Source organism: Schistocerca cancellata, chromosome 1 (genome assembly GCF_023864275.1).
Source record: "Schistocerca cancellata isolate TAMUIC-IGC-003103 chromosome 1, iqSchCanc2.1, whole genome shotgun sequence".
In the NCBI taxonomy this organism is placed as follows: domain Eukaryota; kingdom Metazoa; phylum Arthropoda; class Insecta; order Orthoptera; family Acrididae; genus Schistocerca; species Schistocerca cancellata.
The window spans coordinates 1052538350-1052557212 of record NC_064626.1 but is presented as its reverse complement, the minus strand read 5'-3'; the positions used below and the strand labels follow the sequence as shown (position 1 = coordinate 1052557212).

Below are 18863 nucleotides of genomic sequence, written 5' to 3'. Positions count from 1 at the left end.
TTGGCTACTATGGCATTTTAGGCCTAAAATTTGTACACTTCTTTTTTTCGGGTGGTTAAAGTTCCACCATAACAACTGCAACACGATACGAAAAACTTTCTTTTCTATCTAACCTTCTATCCTGTACTCTTTTTAATAGCCAGTCTGCTTAGCATCGTTGTGTTTGGGATGAGAAGAAGCAGAGATCCATCGCGACTTTGGTTAAAGCTTCATCAACACACACATGAGCTTGTGAAGGGGTGCAAATTGACATGAAACTGTTTACACGCATGACGCACATTCGTACAAGTATGAATTAATCCAGAAACCACACGGGGCAAATTAAAGCTCGCTATTGCCAACCTACGGCAGTCTTTAAAATGGGAAATAGAGTGTAAGAATTTCAGCTATAATTTGTTGTCAGAATGGAAACAGAAAGTTATTAATCTCGAACATGTATTGTGAGACTGGGGCAGATGGAGCAAGCTTGTTCACACACACTTATGCACGACTCTCTCAGGTTTGATGCACCAACGAAACGAGATCGGAAATATTTTGCAGCGCACGTCCGTGACCACAGAACGGTAACTAGGCACTGTAGCTGAGAGGCACCATGAAGACTTTCCAATAGGTGACCCTCAGACACGGAAGAAGGATCGGTACCGCACTAATTACATAGCGTAAGAATGGGTTAAGGGTGATAAATTGATCATTAACATTTAACGTTACCTGCACAGCTAAATGAAGTGAATGAATGTATTTTACAACAGTGAATAGCCCAATGTACTGGAGCCAAACTACTAACGGTATGCATGGAACCTGTAGGTGTTTTCTCTGCGAGATCAGTAATTCTCGTTGAGTGGTAAATTCCGATAGAAACACAGAGAGCCTTTCCTACTTACAACATTGACAGCGCTAGTTGAAAATCTCTGTGGCCACGGACTGGGGACAGTTTGGCTCGCTACTGATGCTAAACACTCTGGATATGAATGCAGAATTTTAATAAGGCAAGTTCCCGGCTACGCCGGCCTGTTCGCAAAAACAATGCGTCTTTCTCCACCATCTGTGCGTGTATGACTGTAGCTAGTAAAAACGACCACATCAACATTAATTTAGACTTTTAAAAAATTTACAACCACAGGTAATTTGAACAACCTCTTTTTTTATACACACTTAGCCAACTGTTTCTTTAAAATAAAAAAGGACACTAATTTCCTTTTGTGTAAAAAAATCTAATTTACGGAATGTTGTTTTGTGATAAAACATTTGTTATTTGGCAACACTTCAAGTATGTAACAGTTACAAAAATGTAAATACAACAGCTTATTCTCCTTTTTCTTACTTGTTCACCTTACTCAATTAATTAAAGCCATTTTGTTATTTTGTTTCTCTCTCTCTCTATACATGTTAAAGCCGCAAACCGGCTGGCATTAAAACAACGTAAAGCACGGATTATTACACACGGCGTGTCAGAAACTGTAAAGATCCGATTAGCAAATGAAACTTGTACAAAAATAGGACTGCCGTGGCAGGGCGCGATTTTTGCACACACACACAGCCACAGGGTTCTTCCGAGAAGGAAAAGAAAAAAAAAATGCAGCACAGCGCCTTCCGTCGAGCCCATCTCTCTCTGTTTTCGTCGAAGAAGGGGGAAACTTCTCCACAGTCATCGAGTCTCTTGTATACACATTACATATATGAAACGACAACAATAATAGTTTACACGTACACACACATTTACAACAACATCAATTCAGATATATTTTCTTCTCTCCAAATTGACGAAAAGAAGCGAGTGAACTGTTTGTTACACACGGAATTTCCGGAGTAGCGTAGTTCGCTCCATTACAACGCGGTAAAGTGTTTGTATGGTTCCGACACTTTTGGGGGGGCTTAAGGGGTGGGAAAAGATTCTCGCGTTTGTTTTTAAGCGTCTGCGGCGCCGTTTGCGTCCCGATTCTCATTTCCGTTGTCGTCGGCTGCCAAGTCGACGACGAGAACGATGAGAATGACGCTCCTGAACCTGTACACCCACAAGTGGTTGACGGAGTCGGAGAAGAGGTGCATCACGGACGCAGAGGGCGAAGAGGTGAGACGAGGGGCGGGGGCGTCGGTGGGGACCGGCGAGGGGCGGGCGGCGGGCTCCGCCCTCGGTTCGGGGTCGCCTTCGGTTTCGGCTCCGGGTTCGGATTCGTGTTCGGGTTCGGAGTCGATCTCGGCCTCGGCCTCGACTTCGCCGTCGGCTCGTGATGGTGGCGGTGGTGGTGGTGGCCCGGCTGCGGAGCCGGCAGGTGGGGCTCAAAGTGACGTCGTGACCGGCAGCGCCAGAGCGTCCTCCACCTGCTGCATGCCGCTCGTCGACGCGTGGCCGTGTGCGTGGGGGTGGTGGCCGTGCGGGTGGCCGTGGTGGTGGTGCGACAGGTGGTGGTGGTGGTGGTGTAGCGCCTGCTGCTGCTGCTGCTGCTGTTGCTGCTGTTGCTGTTGTTGCTGCTGCTGCTGCGCCGTCGACGTGCTCGTCACCAGCTTGCTCTCCTTCTTCATGCGCTGCTTGAGGTGCACCTTGGCGTGCCGCTTCTTCTCGTCGGAGCGCGCGAACTTGCGGCCGCAGACGTCGCAGCTGAAGGGCTTCTCCCCCGTGTGCGTGCGGATGTGCGTCGTGAGGTGGTCGGAGCGCGAGAAGGAGCGCATGCAGATGCGGCACTGGAACGGCTTCTGCCCCGTGTGGATGCGGATGTGCCTCGTCAGCTCGTCGGATCGCGAGAAGCGTCGGTCGCAGTTCTCGACGGGGCAGGCGTACGGCCGCTCGTGCACCGGCGTTTTGCTCGGCCGGTTGGGGTACTTCCGCGGCTTCACCGGCACCAGCTTGAGCGGCACGTTCGACTGCTGGTACACCTGCGACAGGATCTCGTGGCCCTTGCTGGTGGACGGGTTGTACTCGGCGAGCTGCACCTGAGGGGAATACGCCTGCGACGGGCGCTGCGTCTGCTCGCCGCCGTTGCCCTGCGCCGACGGCGGCTGTTGGACGTCGCCGCCGAAGACGGCGGCCGCGGCGGCGGCCACCACCGCGGCGGCGGCGGAGGTGGGCGGCTCCTGCTTGGGGACGAGCCCGGACGGTCCCGCCGCCGCTGCCGCCGCGGCGTACTCCTGCTGCTCCAGCCAGGGGTACTTGCCCGACGGCCGGCCGTACAGCTCGGGCTGCTGCGAGACGTCGCTGACGCAGCTGGGGTAGCCGGGCGGCTGCTTCAGCGGTAGGTTGTCCATGGACAGTCCCAGCAGCTCCGCTTGCTGCTGCTGCTGGGTCCGCACATCTTCGTACGCGCCGCTGGCCGGGCTGCCGGGGTACGACTGCGGCGGCGCCAGACCGAAGAACTGCTGCTGCTGCTGCTGTTGTTGTTGCTGTTGCTGCTGCTGCTGCGCCAGCTTGTCGGTCAGCCACTGGTCGCTCGCGGTGGCCGTGAAGATGCCCCTGTAGCTGACCCTGCCCTGCGATCCGGGGTACATGGTGCTGCCGGCGGTGTTGCTCGACTCTTCGTCTGGCGTGGCGGCGGAGGCGGAGGCGGGGGCGGAGGAGGGCGCGGGGGCGGCGCTCGTGCCCGGCTCCGGGCTGAGGCGCGCCTCCGGCTTGGCGTCGACGAGGGCGGGACTCGCGGTCGCGGCTGACGGCGTTCCAGCAGCGGAGGGTTCCAGCGACAGCTCCTCGGGGTCCAACGAACCTGCAACAGCACAACGGAGACGCGCCATTAGCTTACTGCCTCTCTTGCCGTCGTCATTATTAACATTCGACGATATCTTTTCGTTTATTTATTTATTGTTCCGTGGGACCAAATTAAGGAGACGTCTCCATGGTCATGGAACGAGTGAATACATGAAATTATAACACGATATTACAAACAGATAAAATGAAATATAAGAAACGTATTCAGGCGACAATTCGTAAGTTTAAATAAAGAAAATCAACAATGTAACACTGGAATTTACTTAGTTTTTCAGCTCTTCCAGGAGCTCCTCGACAGAATAGAAGAAGTGAGCCATGGGGTAACTCTTCAGTTTAGACTTAAAAGCGTTTGGGCTACTGTTAAGATTTTTTAGTTCTTGTCGTAGCTTATTGAAAATGGATGCAGCAGAATAGTGCACTCCTTTCTGCACAAGAGTCAAGGAAGTGCATTCCACATGCAGATTTGATTTCTGCCTAGTATTAAGTGAGTGAAAGCTGCTAACTCTTGGGAATAAGCTAATATTGCTAACAAAAAACGACATTAAAGAAAATATATACTGTGAGGGCAATGTCAGAATTCGCAGACTATTGAATAGTGGTCGACAATAGGTCCTCGAACTTACGCCGCATATAGTTCGAACAGCCCGTTTCAGTACTGTAACCGAAACTGCTGTCCTTAGAAAAAAGAAGGAGGTTTAACGTAAATTCGATGACGAGTTTCGGAAAACAGCATTGAATTGGAGAAGAAAAACTCCGAACATTGAGCATAAATAATGATGTTAAGTGGCACGTAATGTGCAGGTTTAGGAACTAATCTGCAGCAACATATGATGAAAGAAATGCTGTTGCACAGTGGACGACGGGTTCTTATCACTGACCCCTTTGCATTCCGTCCTGAGATGGCGTGCGAGCGTCATAAATGTGATTGGGCAGCTATACATGTCTCGGTTGCCATAACGGAACCGTAATGTTTTACTTGAAAGTAAGTAACGCGTTTCTGCACTGTTGGAATAATCCCTCACTGGTTCCTTAGAGTATTCCTTTCTGTGAAGTAAAATGAGTTTTTCTGTGTAAAGTTTCCCCTCTGGCACCGACCTCTTTTCAATATCATATATTGAAAATTTCTCGGGTATTCAGCCGGGTAGCGTCGTCCAAAAGGTGCGATATTTCGGCAAGACGATTTCTTGCCGTCTTCAGACGATCGGGCCATTGCGTCAGAAAATCTAATTAAGTCGTGGAAATCGAAACTGGTAACATATCTAATGTCTACCGAGCGAGGTTGTGAACTGATTAAGGAACTGGACGCGCTTTCGGGAGGACAGGATTTTGAATTTTGGCTTCGGTTCTCCATTGTTTCCTTAATTCCGTTATCGCTGAACGCTGGATACTTCATTTCGAAGAAAAACGGCCGTTTTTCGCCTTCACTCTTCCACAGTGAGAACTGACGTTCAATCTCTAAGGATCTCGTCATCGACGGGACTCAACATTCTACTCATCCTTTTTAGTAATGTCCCAGTGATGTACACGTGAAGGCCATTCAGGGATTAGGCCTTAGGCCTGTTCCGACTCACCAACTTCTGTGTACATAGGTGGTACGTGGGGCGATCTGTGATAGTGGGAAATTTGATAAGTATGTTGCCAATCCCTCCATTCAGTATTACCACTAGTTGAATCCAGATGATGTCGCGGCTTTTTCTTAATCAAGCAGCTCCTCATTTGGCCCAACAAGGCTGAGCAGACTTCGTCCCAGACCTCCCTACAACAGAAAAATCCGAGGAGGTACCGGGAATCGAACCCGGTTGTTTCCGCACCGAAGGCAGCGACGCTATCCATTCGGTTATGGAGGTGGTCTCAATATCCAAACAAAGCTGTGGTTCCAGGAGAAGAAAATATCGGGTCAGCACCTCTCCTGTTGGTTAGGAGCCCCAGCGCCTTAGTTCCGATCTGTGGCACAGGTGAACGCCCCTCACTGGTGGTGTCTCGAAAACAGAGTGCCAACCAGCCAGACGGCCGGGCTGCCGGTAAGCGGGTGAAGGGGATGCGGAACTGGGCCGCGGGCCGCAGCCACCAGCCGTGACGCGCCGACCTTGGCGTCAGATCCGCGAGTGACGCGGCGCGGGACGCCGAGCCGCCAGGCTGCTCGGCTACCGGGCTCTGCCCTCCAGGATCACTGACCCTCCTAGTCCCAAAAGCCCTTCTGTGTCTGCAAGACTGCAATAGTGGTGTAAAAAGCCGGTCATTGCGTTGCGAGAAATAGTGTGCTTTACATATGTCAGCGCCCGGTACCTGCACTGAGTGCGGGAACTGAGCAACAGTTATCTCAGCGAGGACAATAAGTTAACTCCTGGGGGTCTGGTGAATTTAATCAATATTTCTTCCTTACGCTGCTCATGTTGCTAGGTGACTCGTCAGGCTCGATTACTCAAAAATGTTCAAATGTGTGTGAAATCTTATGGGACGTAACTGCTAAGGTCATCAGACCCTAAGCTTAAACACTACTTAACCTAAATTATCTTAAGGAGAAACACAGACACCCATGCCCGAGGGAGGACTCGAACCTCCGCCGGGACTAGCCGCACGCTCGATTATTCACTGAAGCCTAAAATAAAAATAAAAGTCTCGATTCCGATGTTGTTTCCATATAAAACGAAAAGATTTAGTACAGAAAACACGATATTTTGTGAATACATAAATTTGGAAAATGTAAAAGCAGGACACTGTAAAAAACCGAAAGCGCTTAGAAGAGACGGAAATTTGGCTTTGCAGAAGGCAACCGAGGACCGCCCGGATAGAATCGGAATCGAATGAGATGTTTTGAAAGAGATTAACCAGCGAAGAGACATCATACCAAATATTAAAAGAGAGTAATGAAACTATTCAGACGTTTAGTCAGACAAATTAAGTTTTTAAGTAATATACTAGACAGCAAAAATATATGGGAAATAAACACAAGGTGAGGCAAAAAAACAAAATAGAATTTACTGACGGAAAAATATTCATAAATTAACGAGAACTGATGACAGCATAAATCAAAGAAAAGTGGTTGCAATGAAGGACGCACAAGCTGATAATCATCATGATGATGCTTCGAATATATGAGGAAAGCCTGCAGACGATTAAACGATTACCTTGTGGACTCCAGAGAACAGTCTGTTAGCGGCCGGCCGCTGTGACCGAGCGGTTCTAGGCGCTTCAGTCTGGAACAGCGTGACGGCTACGGTTGCAGGTTCGAATCCTGCCTCGGGCATGGATGTGTGTGATGTCCTTAGGTTAGTTAGGTTTAAGTAGTTCTAAGTTCTAGGGGACTGATGACCACATATGTTAAGTCCCATAGAGCTCAGAGCCATTTTTGAACAGTCTGTTGGCAATATTTTGCCCCTAATCAAAAACTAAAGCCGAGTGTCAGCTGGACTTTACGACTCATTTTGTTTACTATTGCTCTTTTCACATCCCCTGGTGTTCCGCGACACTCGGAAAGTAATAATCTTTCAACTCATTACAGCCATAGTGTGTTAACAAACTTCCTGCCCTCAGTATTGTAAAAATAAATTAGCTTTAAAGAGTGATGATGAAAATGGGTGCCCAACAATTGAGAAATTTCTTCCCATAATGAGAGTATTTAGAAGTTTAAAAATGACTGGTGGCTTGGGACTGGAACCATGGCTTTCGCCTCTCCATGAGAACGCTCGTACTAGCCGAACCTTCCGAAAATGAGTGTTCGTCAAACAAAACTGTAATGTGGGAATACCTCTCACACTTCACAGGAACTCTTAGAAAGACGGCTCAGCCACATCTCTAGGGGTTGTACATAAAATTATTCTTTCCCTCTTCAGCAAAGTGTATGCAGCAATAAAACTTCGAGAGCTTAATTCGAACCCGGACCTTCCCCTGTAATGTCTGCTGCACGCCGACTTTGTAACGAACGTGTGTCACTAGTGTTATTATCTCCAGGACGTGCTGTGATTCCAAAGCGATGAAATGGTGTGTGCATGTGTGCACCTTCCATAAGGTGAATACAACAAGCGCACTTGCTGAATAGCCATTCCTGTTGAATGTAGCATCGGTTTATTGTATTCGCTCGTCGGTCGTACCCACACATTACAGTTTATGCAACCTGGAAGCATTCATATGCAAATCCCCGGCGTGTTAGCTGCGCGTGCCGGGACATAACCACTACGGAAGGCGATTTATGCAGGGTCTCATTAATTTTCGACCCAACAGGTACACAAAGAGCATTTTGAGGCGGGTGCTGTCTTGTTCAGCCGGCATGTCCCATCTCTGCGCCTGCACGCCTCTGGGACGCGCCTTATAGCTCAGCCTTGGGTCATAAAGTGCCTTAATTTGAAGTCAGAGGTCAACAGTAGTTAGCCTGGCGCAACGGCCAGGCCATTCCTCCATTCGGAGACACTTATTGGAAGGCTCTTAGCATTCTTTCACAGATACCCGTCCGTGAGATACACAAACTGAGCAGCTGAACATGACACGTCGCATCACTTAAGCGTAACGGGCAAAATATTAATACTGGTTATCGCCGCAGCCTACGAAATACATTAGCAAGACTTGTTGAGAAACTCGATCAGTCAAGAACCTTAAGTGCTCCATTTTTTCTGTCACTTTACAGAGTGATCACCATAAAATAATGCGATACTTTTTTTTAGAAATGTCTTCACGTGCAATATGAACTCTTCACAGTGGGGGAGTGGGTTACGCAAAATCGAGGTAAATATCTCATCAATAAGTTGTCTGTGACATGGTGGCAAAATGAATACCAGGTCACAAATTGAAAGGTTCTGGTTCAGTTTTGAGTCAGACCTAGTATATTTTCTGTTGTTTAGCGATTTTACCTCTGAAAACGATTTGTATAAGTGAAAACATTCAATATTCGGGGTGTTCGTTAAACAGTAGATTCCTCTATAACTAGTGTGAAGCCGCTCAAAGGTCACAGTTGACCAAGGTCCAAGGATAGTAAAGTACAGAGGTGTTTACAACAGTCTCCGGACTGAGGGCATCTTTACCTTTGCCATCAACTAATACACTAAATCAGTCATGAGAGATGATCTGATTTCGAGAAGAGAAAGTGACTAAAATTGCTTCAGAAGTCACTGTTCAGAGTGCAGAAGATTTTGTCATAAGTTCTCATTGTTGTTTAGTACGGATTTCTGAATTCAAAATAATGAAGCTCGGGGTAGTTTTCATGTCTCTTACTCGAACACCCGCTTTCCTAGACACGAAATCCGCGGTAAATAGGAGTTTATATACATACGATAAATGAAGGGATCTTCTTTAAGAAGCGTGGTACTACACTATATCACATTAGATCCGCCAAGCAAATGATGGTGGAATGACGCATGTGAGATTCAATTACTTTCTTCACACTGCAACTCAAAGTACTCACAGTCGACATAAATGTATTCGTGCCTAGAGGCACTGGGAAGTGCATTTATTTCTGTGCTGCTCGATGTGGTACGCCCACCATTGCAATAAAAATAAAGACAAATAATATTAAGGAAGATACTCGCGGTGTTTGTCACTGAGAAGAACGTCCTTGTACTATAAATAAAATACACTCGTGTGTTAGTAATAAATGCACATACCGACAAATCATCTACCAAAGAAATAGCGAATTTGAAGAACTGCAACTCAGGAATAACTCGACGCCACATAACTCACCATATAGTTGAATTCGAAAGCTTGAAGTAGCATTCTGACGAGAAAAACCAGAAACACTTCGGTACTATCCTTGTAGTGTAATCCCTTTATCACGACAAGCAGATTCCTGGACGTAGCTATCTTATCACTACATCTTACCTTGAGATGTAGATTATAGTTTACGCCATGTGAACAAAATTTTCTTTTGGTCATGCTCCACAGTGTATCAGTATCTTTTCGGCAGTTGTGTCCAGAAAAAAAAATGTGTTAGCTGCATGTTAAAATTTTAAAAATATCTGACATCTGTGAGTAAATACTTTATCAGCTTAAGGCAACGGTGATGCATATTTAAGAAGTTCTATATGACTGCAAATCCTAGTGACGAAAAATTAGTCATTTGGAAAAGAAGCATCGGCTGCCAAATTCGGAAAGCTGAGAACGGCGGATTAGCATTATTCCACCCATATGCTCCTCATAACTCATCCAATCGACTTGGCTTATGTGACACGGTAGCAGGTTGGCATCGCGTAGTCTTTAGGGCCTAATCGCAACGTTTCTTTTTCTACTGCGAAGAAACGAGAACAGTTCGTACATACTGTATTTTGTATAAGACCCGAGAAGAAACAATAGCGACCATCAGCGTTCACATAAAAGTGTACAGACTCTCCCGCTCCGTAATGCTGTCGATTAGAATAGATGCAACTGGTTAACAAATGCCGGGAAGTAGCCTTCCATTTGCTCTGTAGAGGGGCCTGCCGTAGACGGACACACTCGCGAGTGACCTAGGTGGTCGGCAGATTGTTCCGCGAACTCGCGCCTCGCAGGGATTTCGGCTCGTCTTCCCGCGCGGACGATAATGGGCGGTGGTTATGAAACGGCGTGACGTCGCCGCTCTGGCGGCTCTGAGGAAACGCTGATGACTAAGGCTGCCTCTGGCGGGCCAACGGTTCGCGCTCCGCAGCGCCGTCAGTCCAGGTGGCCCGCACAAACCAGAGGAAAGCTGCAAAGGCCGCAGCTACACAGACTTCCTTCTCTTTACGTTCCCTACTTGGCCTGTGCCCCGCTGCCGATATCACGATCTCACAGATACCTCATACAGCACAGCTTTCCCTTTCACTGGAGAAAATCGTGCAGCAAATTCATGTGTGTTAGGAGAAAACATATTTTATTTCGACACCTTGTTACAATGAACCCCATTACGTGTTTATACCGTGCACGTGTTGCCCCGAAGCTCGTAAATATTTCAAGAACTTTATTTTTATACAACACCAAGAGCTAATAATAAAACAAGCCACCGGTTTCTGTCGCACTGATCGCTTTCAAGTAACACAAAATCGTTATAGCAGCCTGTTTGCCATCACTTTTTTTATTTACGCCACAACGGAAGTGATGCCATATAAGCTGCTATAACAGTTTTATGTTGCCTGTGGCGATCGTTTCGATCGAAACTAGCGGGCTAGCATATAATGGTTTCATTTATTAGGGCCTCTTACTGTTACATGAAAAATACTTTCTTTAAACATCACCTGTTACTCTACAACCATTCGCTCCCCACGGCACACTTAAAGGCTTATCTCTGCATTTGTAGATCAAATCTATCTTTTCGTTGCATAACCCGTCATACGACTACGGCATTTTTGCCTTTCTTGTTAACTCGCCCGTCGTACCATCCCAAAACTGTGAAAGTGATCGTCACACACACACACACACACACACACACACACACACACACACACACACACACACTCAGGCGCGCGCGGTCTCTTTCTAAAGAAGGAAAGAGGGGCGTTCGATACTCATCAAGGCAAGTAAAGCACAGCTTTTTGTCGCAACACAATGTCGAACCGACAGTTGATATGAGACTTTCAAAATTTTCCGCGCGTAACGAAATAAACAAGGAGCGAAAATCCCTTATATAACCACTCGTTTGAATCACTTTCGTGTGCAGTACTGGCTTACCAAAAAAAAAAAAAAAAAAAAAAAAAAGGATACGAAAGGAATTTCTCACTTTCACTGCCAGCTGTATCAAGATGTATTTCTTAAGCTGCAACTGACGGCTAAAGAAAGTGTATCTGAAACTGGCTGAAATTATGGGAAGCAATATCTTCGTTATTCATTTTTGCAACAAATCTGTGTATTCACTCACAGTCTGCTGTAACATATTGTATAGAAGAGTCGAACTTAAAAATTGGCGTAAAATTCGCCGAAAGAGAACGCTAATCAACGTATACAAAAATAAACTAGAAATTGTGCCTCGGCCTGTTTGAGGTGACCATCCCAGAATTCGACGGAGGAGATCAAGGGTAGGTACGTTTTCAGACACATTGGCTTATATTAGTCGTCTAAACTTGTCAGAGGAAGGTCTCGAACGTCCTGCGGTAGAACCAACGCCCGCGAGATCTCGGGGAAGAGTAGTGATCCACGCTTTCTTGAGACGCCCCGTTGCCGCTCAGATAACTACTGGCACGGGTGTCCTTGGCGTGACATTAGAACAGCTCAACGTTCCTCTCTCTTATCTCCTCCGGCTGACTTCTTGCGGCTTCGCCAAGAATAGTGACGTAAACCGCTACGTAACTTTTTATCAGTGAACTTTGCGCCTGTATGTGTGTGTGCTTTAATTGCATCACGGATCCAAAATAGTTTCCCTTCCCCCTACCTCGCAGTGACACGGCAGGACTGCGGCAGGGTTATCGCAGCTGGCGGATATCATGACCTAGGCGTGTAGCGTGCTATTGCAGGCGAACGGTGAGTGCTGTTTCGCGACTATGAAACCACTTTTACAAGCTTTTTTACGACCCATCAGCGGCTGTAGGTTACTTGAAGACTATGAACATTTCAACAGAAGTTCCTTTACAAGCTGTAGAACTGGCCGCAGCTTTGAGGATGGCAAAGTACAAGATTTCCCGCTAACATGGTAAATAAGATTCCATGGCTCATAATGATGTAGTAGCTTTGTATTTCCTGAATACACATGATTCCTATTTGTAGCGTCTACTTAGTTCCGTCTTGCTATACATATACACAAACTGTACATCTTCGAGCTATTAGATTTCTTCTTTTGCCAATCTGTTTAGTCTTGCCTCCCATTTTATAGAACTACAGTTTTCCCAGCTCCATTTCAACCATTCTAATGCTCCCTGTGACTGGTGCAAAAACTCGACCCAAGCTGTTTGTTGTTTATCCGCTCTAGTGAAGATCTACTCTCTCCTATTATTCTGTTTCTTGACGCTTCATCCTCCTCTAGCTACTGAAATGCGCAATAAAAACAGTACAGACAAGTATTTTTCCTTGGTGGACTCGATTCATGATCTCGTTTATCGAGAAGGGTCTTGAACGAGAAGTAGCGGTTACTAAATCGAGATGTGACAACGTTTGGTAGAACAGTGTCCTGCTTTATTGTAGGACTCTAACACTTTTTGTTCCTCTCAACTGTCTTAGTGTGGTACAGTCTGCCACGATTTTCTCTCGTGGCCAACCTCTTCATCTCGGAGAAGCATTTCCACCCAACTTCTTGAATTATTTATTGCATGTATTCTAATCTCTGCCTTCTCTTACACATTTTACTCTCTACAACTTCCTATAGTACCACAGAAATTATTGTTTCAAATGGCTCTAAGCACTATGGGACTTAACATCTGAGGTCATCAGTCCCGCAGACTTAGAACTACTTAAACCTAACTAACCTAAGGACATCACACACACCCATGCCCGAGGCAGGATTCGAACCTGCGACCGTAGTAGCCGTGTGGTTCCGGACTGAAGCGCCTCGAAACTCACGACCACAGCGGACGGCTCAGAAATTATTCCCAGCGCATGTCCTACCATGTGAAATGTCAGCGTTTCAAAATTAATGGAAGTACAGTGTCATACATGAATTCACGTTGCAGTACCAAACAATGCAAGTCATTAAAAGTTAACTGACCGCCTGCCGTGTCTTGTTCTACCTGCGGCGTATGTGGACAAAATGTAGAGAGGTATGTGGTCAGCATACCACTCTTTCGGACTCCCCTACACCGCTACTCTTCATTCAAGAAACTTCGTGCATCCCGTTCTAGTCCAACAAGGAAAAATACTTGACAGTACCTGGAATCAAACACAAGAACTCCGCATGCAATTGCACTAATAGTAGTAGCATTTTATAACGTAGGAGGTGAAATACTGACTGAGTGAAGCTTTGATTGGGCTGAGCACGGTGCCATACGAGCTCAGTCCTCTGCCAACGAAAGAAGAAGAGTGCAGGCATGAATGCCGAACCAGCACTCTGCTTTAGTTTGTGTTCTGTTTTTTAGCGCATTTCAGTAGCTAGCGGAGGATAAGCGTCGAGATATAGAATACTGACAGAGACGGTTTCCATTACTGTTGATCAGTAAACCCTCACGGCAGATTCTTTAAAGAATCGATCTCCCACGTAGGAAACGCCATATCTCCCGAACTATGTGCCTTATAATAATATAAGTCTGCACGCACACTCATTGGTAAATGTGGATACTGTCTGAAAACTGTGTTGCGAATAAAATTATTAATCAATTAGAACGTCGTGTCTGAAGCCGTAGTTTTACCGCACGAATAGCTAAAATGAAGCAAGCGATAATCGTTTTTCCTTTCATTATTTAGTGGGAGTGTCAGCGTGAAATATTTGCTTCAATCGCTAAGTGCCCTCATTCTCAAATAACGGACGAATATAGTCTGGGTAGTTTGCGCGCCATGTGTTATACTTTATCAGGAATTATACATAGTTTCTCTGTAATATTTGAAATTCACTGTGGTTTTGTTGTTGTTGTTGTGGTCTTCAGTCCGAAGACTGGTTTGCTGCTGCTCTCCATGCTGCTCTATCGTGTGCAAGCCTCTTCATCTCCCAGTACCTACTGCAACCTACATCCTTCTGAATCTGCTTAGTGTATTCATCTCTTGGTCTCCTTCTTCGATTTTTACCCTCCGCGCTGCCATCCAATACTAAATTTACTAAATTGGTGCTCCCTTGATGCCTCAGAATATGTCCTACCAACCGATCTCTTCTCCTAGTCAAGTTATGACAAATTTCTCTTCTCGCCAATTCTATTCAATACCTCCTCATTAGTTATGTGATCTACCCATCTAATCTTCAGCATTCTTCTGTAGCACCACATTTCGAAAGCTTCTAGTCTCTTTTTGTCGTCTAAACTATTTATTGTCCACGTTTCACTTCAATACATGGCTACACTCCATATAAATACCTTCAGAAAAGACTTCGTGACACTTAAATCTATACTAGATGTTAACAATTTTCTCTTCTTCAGAAAGGCTTTCCTTGCCACTGTTAGTCTACATTTTATATCCTCTCTACGTCGGCTATTATCAGTTATTTTGCTCCCCAAATAGCAAAACTCATTTACTACCTTAAGCGTCTCATTTCCTAATCTAATTCCCGCAGCATCACCCGATTTAATTCGATTACATTCCATTATCCTCGTTTAGATTTTGTTGATGTTCGTCTTATATCCTCCTTTCAAGACACTTCCATTCCGTTCCGCTGCTCTTCCAGGTCCTTTGCTGTCTCTGACAGAATTACAGTGTCATCGGCGAATCTCAAAGTTTTTATTTCTTCTCCATGGAGTTTAATTACTACTCCGAATTTTTCTTATGTTTCCTTTACTGCTTGCTCAATATACAGATTGAGTAACATCGGGGATAGGTTACAACCCTGTCTCACTCCCTTCCCAAGCACTGCTTCCCTTTCGTGCCCCTCGACTCTTATAACTGCCATCTGTACAAATTGTAAATAGCCTTTCGCTCCCTGTATTTTACCCCTGCCACGTGTATGGTGTATGAGATATTAAAAAGCTAATTATTATGGCCCATAGAGGCCTTTTGTAAACGAACTTGTAACTGGGATCGTACACTGGGTTAGCTCTTTAGTGATATAGATAAGCAACAAACGGCATAAACTGAGCTGTTGCTTAAGTCAGAGGGAGTATTAGAGTTGTTTGAAGAGGGATGAGAAAGTTGTAGTTCGAGGATGTAGAAATTAGCAGCGGAATGAGAGGGAGAGGCTTTACGGAGCGTTGCGGGGGCGGCTCGGCTGGTGGCGGGGTTAGGGCAGCGCGGGACATCGACCCCTATCGACCGGTGGCTCATCTGGGCCGAGGGGCGACCTTCAGCCCAGGCGGCGCGACGCTACCCTCACAACAGTCGCCGCCTTCACCCTTCACACTGGTTGCTGGGTGCGGCCTGTAGCGCTAGAAACACGTGTTTGCAGGGTGAGCAAATTTACTGTACACATGACGTATTAAGTCTCAGCTCGTATTACACTGTACCATCCTTCGTAAGTCCAGATTTAAGATCGTGATAGTTGCACCGAAGGTACCACTGAGCCACTGACTCAATTGGGAAAGGGAGGTATCTAATTCTGCCTCGAGCATTTAGTGCTTCCGACAAACAGCTACACACAATAATCAACGAAAGTAAAATAAGGATTAGGGAATGGCAATGCTGAGGGAATTATATCAGAAAAAGAAACACTACAAGTAATAGATGGTTTTTTTCCTATCTAGCAGCAAGAAGAGTGACGATGGCCGAAATGAAGAGCATTCAGAAGGCAGACTGGCTAAAGCGAGAAATTTTTTTTAAATCGGATATTAATTTAAATGTTAGGAAGTCATTTCTGAATATAGTGATCTGGAGTGCAGTCTTGTGCGGAAGTGAAGCATTGACGATTAACAGTGGAGGCAAGAAGAGGATGGAAATTTGAATACAGTAAGTAGATTCCAATAAATGTAGATTGCGGTATATATGCAGAGATGAAGAGATCTGCATTGCACATAGTGGTGTGCAGAGCTGCAGCAAACCAGTCTTTGGAATAAAGACCACAACAACAACAACAAAGTCATAGTCCGTTTCTTCTTCCATCAACTTCCTCCAGCGTTACAATTCGGTACTGATGGGAAATTGCAGCATTCCAAAAGCACAACGCCCAAAACTGTGTTCAGTAAAAGACAAAGCTGATGAGGCAACTTAGTATATTCGCTTTGATATTTGAAAAGTGTCCTTGCGGAAAACCGAATTTAATTTCATACCCCGAGTCGGTTGATATTTGCTAACTGGAAAAGTATATCTTTCCTTCGTGCTCGATCTGTTACATCGACATCAATGCGTCGATAAACTCTGAGCCTCTCTCCTTCCTTCAACATTTTAATTGGCAAATAAGACAATGTTACTCACTTTTGATGAAAACTGACTTTACTTGTTAGACTAATTTTCTCATACAATTAATAGCATTGCAGAAATTTTCGATAATTAGCTTGAAATACCTGAAATGGTGTTATTAATCAGCTCCAGAGGATTCTAGATTGATGGAATATTCCAGTTTTACCGGAGCTCGATACAGGTACATGTACCAAAAATTTATGGATTTCTGTTGGAGTACAGCTATGCACGAAGATTTATATTTACGATGAAATTGGAGGCATATCCTTTGCCTTTCTTCTACCTGAGAAGTGGTTGATCCAACCAGCGCAGTTACAGTTTATTTTGGAAAAGGGGAGAAGATGTAACTTTTTTTCCTTACTGAATGTGTTAGCAGATGTAAAAGTCGTTCACCTACTAGATATATCTCGCAAGTACCAACAAGGAAGCGAATTTCGGACTTTTCAGTTCATGGATTGACAGTACAGAACGAGTGAGATAGCGCGATTGCAGCAGAATGGACTCGCATTTGAGAGAAAATTAGCATCCCATTCCGTGTTTTTTCAAAAACGATCTGGGGAATGTCTGGATGGTTCTTTTGAACACACAAAGCGTGTGCATCAACTCCAATTACCTCTTCGTCGTCGGGATTCTACAGGGAAGTCTTCCTTCAGTGCAGTGCTGCTAAGTGATATAGAAACTCAAGAAATGAAGCATCTGCGATATTCCTTTGAGGTTTTAGTTCATTATTCACTTGAGAGAGTTACGAAAGGCGCAAGAAGGCCAGAGGAGAACACGTTGACTTAGCGTCAATCACACGTCCACTCGGATCACCTTCAGGACAGAGGGATCTAGAGCGGGCGCCCGACGCACGTGCTCGCTGGATGACATTAGGTGTCGACCTACAGAGCGTATCCGCGTGCGCGGCTCGTGTGAATGGCTGGTAAGCGCCTTTATGCGCCATTGTTCACGGCCTTGGGCCCGTCGAGCGCCGGAATGTGAGCGCGGACCCCGGAGCGTGCGGCGGCTCCTCCGTGCCCGACACATCTCTGTTAACGGCGCGCCGCAGCACGGTCGCGGTGTACCGTCTCGGGGTTCCCAGAATGCAATGTCGACCTTGTCTTTCTCCTCCACGCGGGACGCGGACGTGGAGTTTGACATTTTATCAATGTGTCCAGCTCTCAGAGGCCGTTCCGGAAACCTGAGTGACGCTCCGCAACAGGACAATGACATTCACGTTTATTGATGATTCGTGTTTCTCCTCTGCTTCGGCTTTCACACGTAGTGACTCTTTAGCGTGAATGACTGGCAGTAATCAGTAGTGGCAGGCGTAACTGCTGAGTTAAAGGGGAACTATCCAGGGATGTGTGCGCGCTAGTGGTGACATTGTCGTTAGCATATATATATATATATAGAAAATGCTCTTATAATTCCCGTTCTACAGGTGTTCTTATGTCGTGTAGTGTACATGCAAAAGTGACTCGCCATTGCTCAGCGAGACTGATTTCTTCGCCTGTTGTGAAGCATGAGGAAGTCTAAAACCCTGACTACATATAATGAAACTGCAGGCTGTAGATCTGGATAGGGAAGTAGGAAGGGGGGGGGGGGGAGCGGGGGGTGCGGAGAGGGGTTAGTCGGTAGGGACAATGGGTGGTGACAGAAGACCGCTGCACCCATCTATTCGTTACTCTGTCATTCAAAACACGATTATGATAATATATCTAGTAAATGTCAAGTTGTTAGCGGTTACGGAGCGCCCTGGTAATTGTGCTTTCCGCTGTGCAGCAGTACGTTGCTGTAATCCGTCGTGAGATGAAATGGTGAGCAAGATGTTGGAGAAGTGAGTTGTAAAGACATTTATTTACCTCTTAAGAGCAGCTGCTTTCCAGTGATAAGGTACCTGAGCTGCTACAGAGAGGCCGGCCAGTGTGGCGGTGCGGTTCTAGGAGCTTCAGTCTGGAACCGCGCGACCGCTACGGTCGCAGGCTGGAATTCTGCCTCGGGCATGGATGTGTGTGATGTCCTTAGGTTAATTAGGTCTAAGTAGTTCTAAGTTCTGGGGGACTGATGACCTCAGATGTTAAGTCCCATAGTGCTCAAAGCCACCTACAGAAAAATGAACGGGCTCTTTTTGTAGTAAACTTGATGTAGCCACATTTTGTACCGGGATATGTTTTCGCTAGAGGCTGTAAATTTAGAATTATTCAAGGAAAATGTACAAAAGCGTCCTTCAAACGCGTTTTTCTTGAATAACTTGAAAACTGTGGCCTCCATCGGAAAATATTACATTACAAAATTTAACTATCTTAGATATATTATAAAATGGTCATGTTCATTTTTTTCTGTAGGACTAGTATCT

The 18863-nt window shown here is 45.8% G+C and overlaps 1 protein-coding gene across 1 annotated transcript in view; it reads right to left on the bottom strand.

Annotated features, from left to right (window-relative positions):
• Positions 1 to 2142: 2142 nt before the first annotated feature.
• LOC126090559 (early growth response protein 4) overlaps positions 2143 to 18863 on the bottom strand; it is a 145978-nt gene continuing 129257 nt past the window's right edge. The window contains exon 3 of the mRNA XM_049906995.1: positions 2143 to 3692. Within this exon, the coding sequence (XP_049762952.1) occupies positions 2278 to 3692 (1415 nt within the window). The 3' untranslated portion in view covers positions 2143 to 2277. The remainder of the gene's footprint in view (positions 3693 to 18863) is intronic.